General features: G+C 32.4%; 1 protein-coding gene across 1 annotated transcript in view; it reads right to left on the reverse strand.

Moving 5' to 3' along the window:
* The window catches only part of LOC109842056 (subtilisin-like protease SBT1.7), a 4,664-nt gene continuing 3,980 nt past the window's right edge, over positions 1,186-1,869 (reverse strand). The window contains exon 3 of the mRNA XM_020410973.1: positions 1,186-1,213. Within this exon, the coding sequence (XP_020266562.1) occupies positions 1,186-1,213 (28 nt within the window). The remainder of the gene's footprint in view (positions 1,214-1,869) is intronic.

Here is a 1,869-nt window from a genome sequence, read left to right on the forward strand (position 1 = left end):
ATCAAACAAATTCTAAAAAAATGTAAAACTTTGGGAAATGATTGTAGACATGATAATACACATGCTACAAAAACTGGTTTTTAGAAAGGACTTTCCAAATGTAAAATATCATCATTTTGTAAGGAGGTCAAAAACATAGAAATGTAAACATATGAATTTCGATATTTTGCCTAAACCATATTTTGAAACTTTACAAAATGATTTTATAGACTTGAAGAAAGATGTAAACTATTGTTATGAAGTCTATAAATATTGAATGTAGTATTTTATTATTTTATTAAAATACACATATAATGCACTAAAACATGATTTCATTGAACTAAATAAAATTGATATTGATGAAATCATATATATGCAAATAAGTATAAAACAAAAATATATTTTCTAATTATATTAAATTGTTTCATATTAAAACTTAAAAACTATCAAACCAAAATATATATGTATATATATATATATATATATAACTATATATATACAAAACCAAAACGTGTATGTGTGTATATGATTGAGCTTAAAGTACAAACACACATAACATAAAACCTAAACTAAATGTTACCCAAGCTTGATCTTGATCTTCATTGTAGCTCAACTTGGTAGACTTGGATGAAGCTTGTAATTAGATCTTTAACTTGATAGCAAGACTTCACTCAACTATTCCGCCAACCTCCATTGGATATGATCATGAAAGCTTGATTCCATCCATCCTCCAACACGTTGTTTGCCTAGAATAAATACGAAAACACAAATACTAGACAAATAACATTAGGAGCAAATTGTTTGTTAAACATCATCAAAACAAGAATGCCAACAGGAAGGTCTGAACTTCGTGATCATATTGCTTATTTGAGTTTGGCTTGGCGCACTTATATTTTTGTTCATCTTTATTGTCTTTCTCTCATTGCATATTTTATCGACTATATTGTTTATATCTTGTTTCACCATTGTGTTAGTTTCTTATCATTGCATATATATTTCATTGCATATCTTATTTGCAAGAATATTTGTTAATTAGTTTTATTTGGCATTAAATCAGATAAGATTAGCATAAACCCTATTCACCCCACTCCCCCCTCTAGGGTGCTTTCACTTCCAAATGCCCAAAAGAACAATAATGAAAGTTACTAGCAAAACAAAACTTTATAACAAATGCATCATGATATCAAAGTTTACAAATAAAACTAATCAGGTGACCCATGTCTTATTGACTGAACTGCAAGTTAACCATAATCATTTGTATACCAACATGAAAAACTAAACAATTAAAAGCTATGTCATCCTAAGTCCCGTCGTTAACTCTGAGATGCTCTTATCCTATCAGTATTTTACATATGTAATCATTGTACTTGATACTATGCACGGAATTTGGACCTAATCCCTAATAATTCAATTGGTTTCTAGTTTAGTTACATAAAAAAAACTATATCACTAGTCATGCTATCTTTTGTCATAATTTGATATGATTTGTAAATTATTTCTCACTGAAAAAATCAAATAACTGTACATTTGTTATGACTGGATGATAATTAAAACACAAGAAAGTACAAGAAATTAATAACAAAGAGCATTGCTTACTATAGTTTTAGTCCCAATTTAGTAATCACGAGTTGGGAAAAAGGAGATCAGTATCGAGGAAGGCGTCGAGGTTGATCTTGGTGAAGGAGAGGGACTTTAGGCGGAGGAAAGAGCGGACGGTAGCAGATTCATGGCAGCCAGAGCGGGAGAAGGAGGAGATGCGGCCGCAGGGGAGGGCCTGGGGTTGACGACGACGGTGAGACCAGAGATGTGGAACTCGGTGATGGTGATGGCGGGAGAGTGGGGAAGAGTGAGGAGAGCTGCCTCGCGAGGAACATGATGACAGCAGAGGCG

Source organism: Asparagus officinalis, chromosome 5, assembly GCF_001876935.1.
Source record: "Asparagus officinalis chromosome 5, Aspof.V1, whole genome shotgun sequence".
Taxonomy (NCBI): Eukaryota; Viridiplantae; Streptophyta; class Magnoliopsida; order Asparagales; family Asparagaceae; genus Asparagus; species Asparagus officinalis.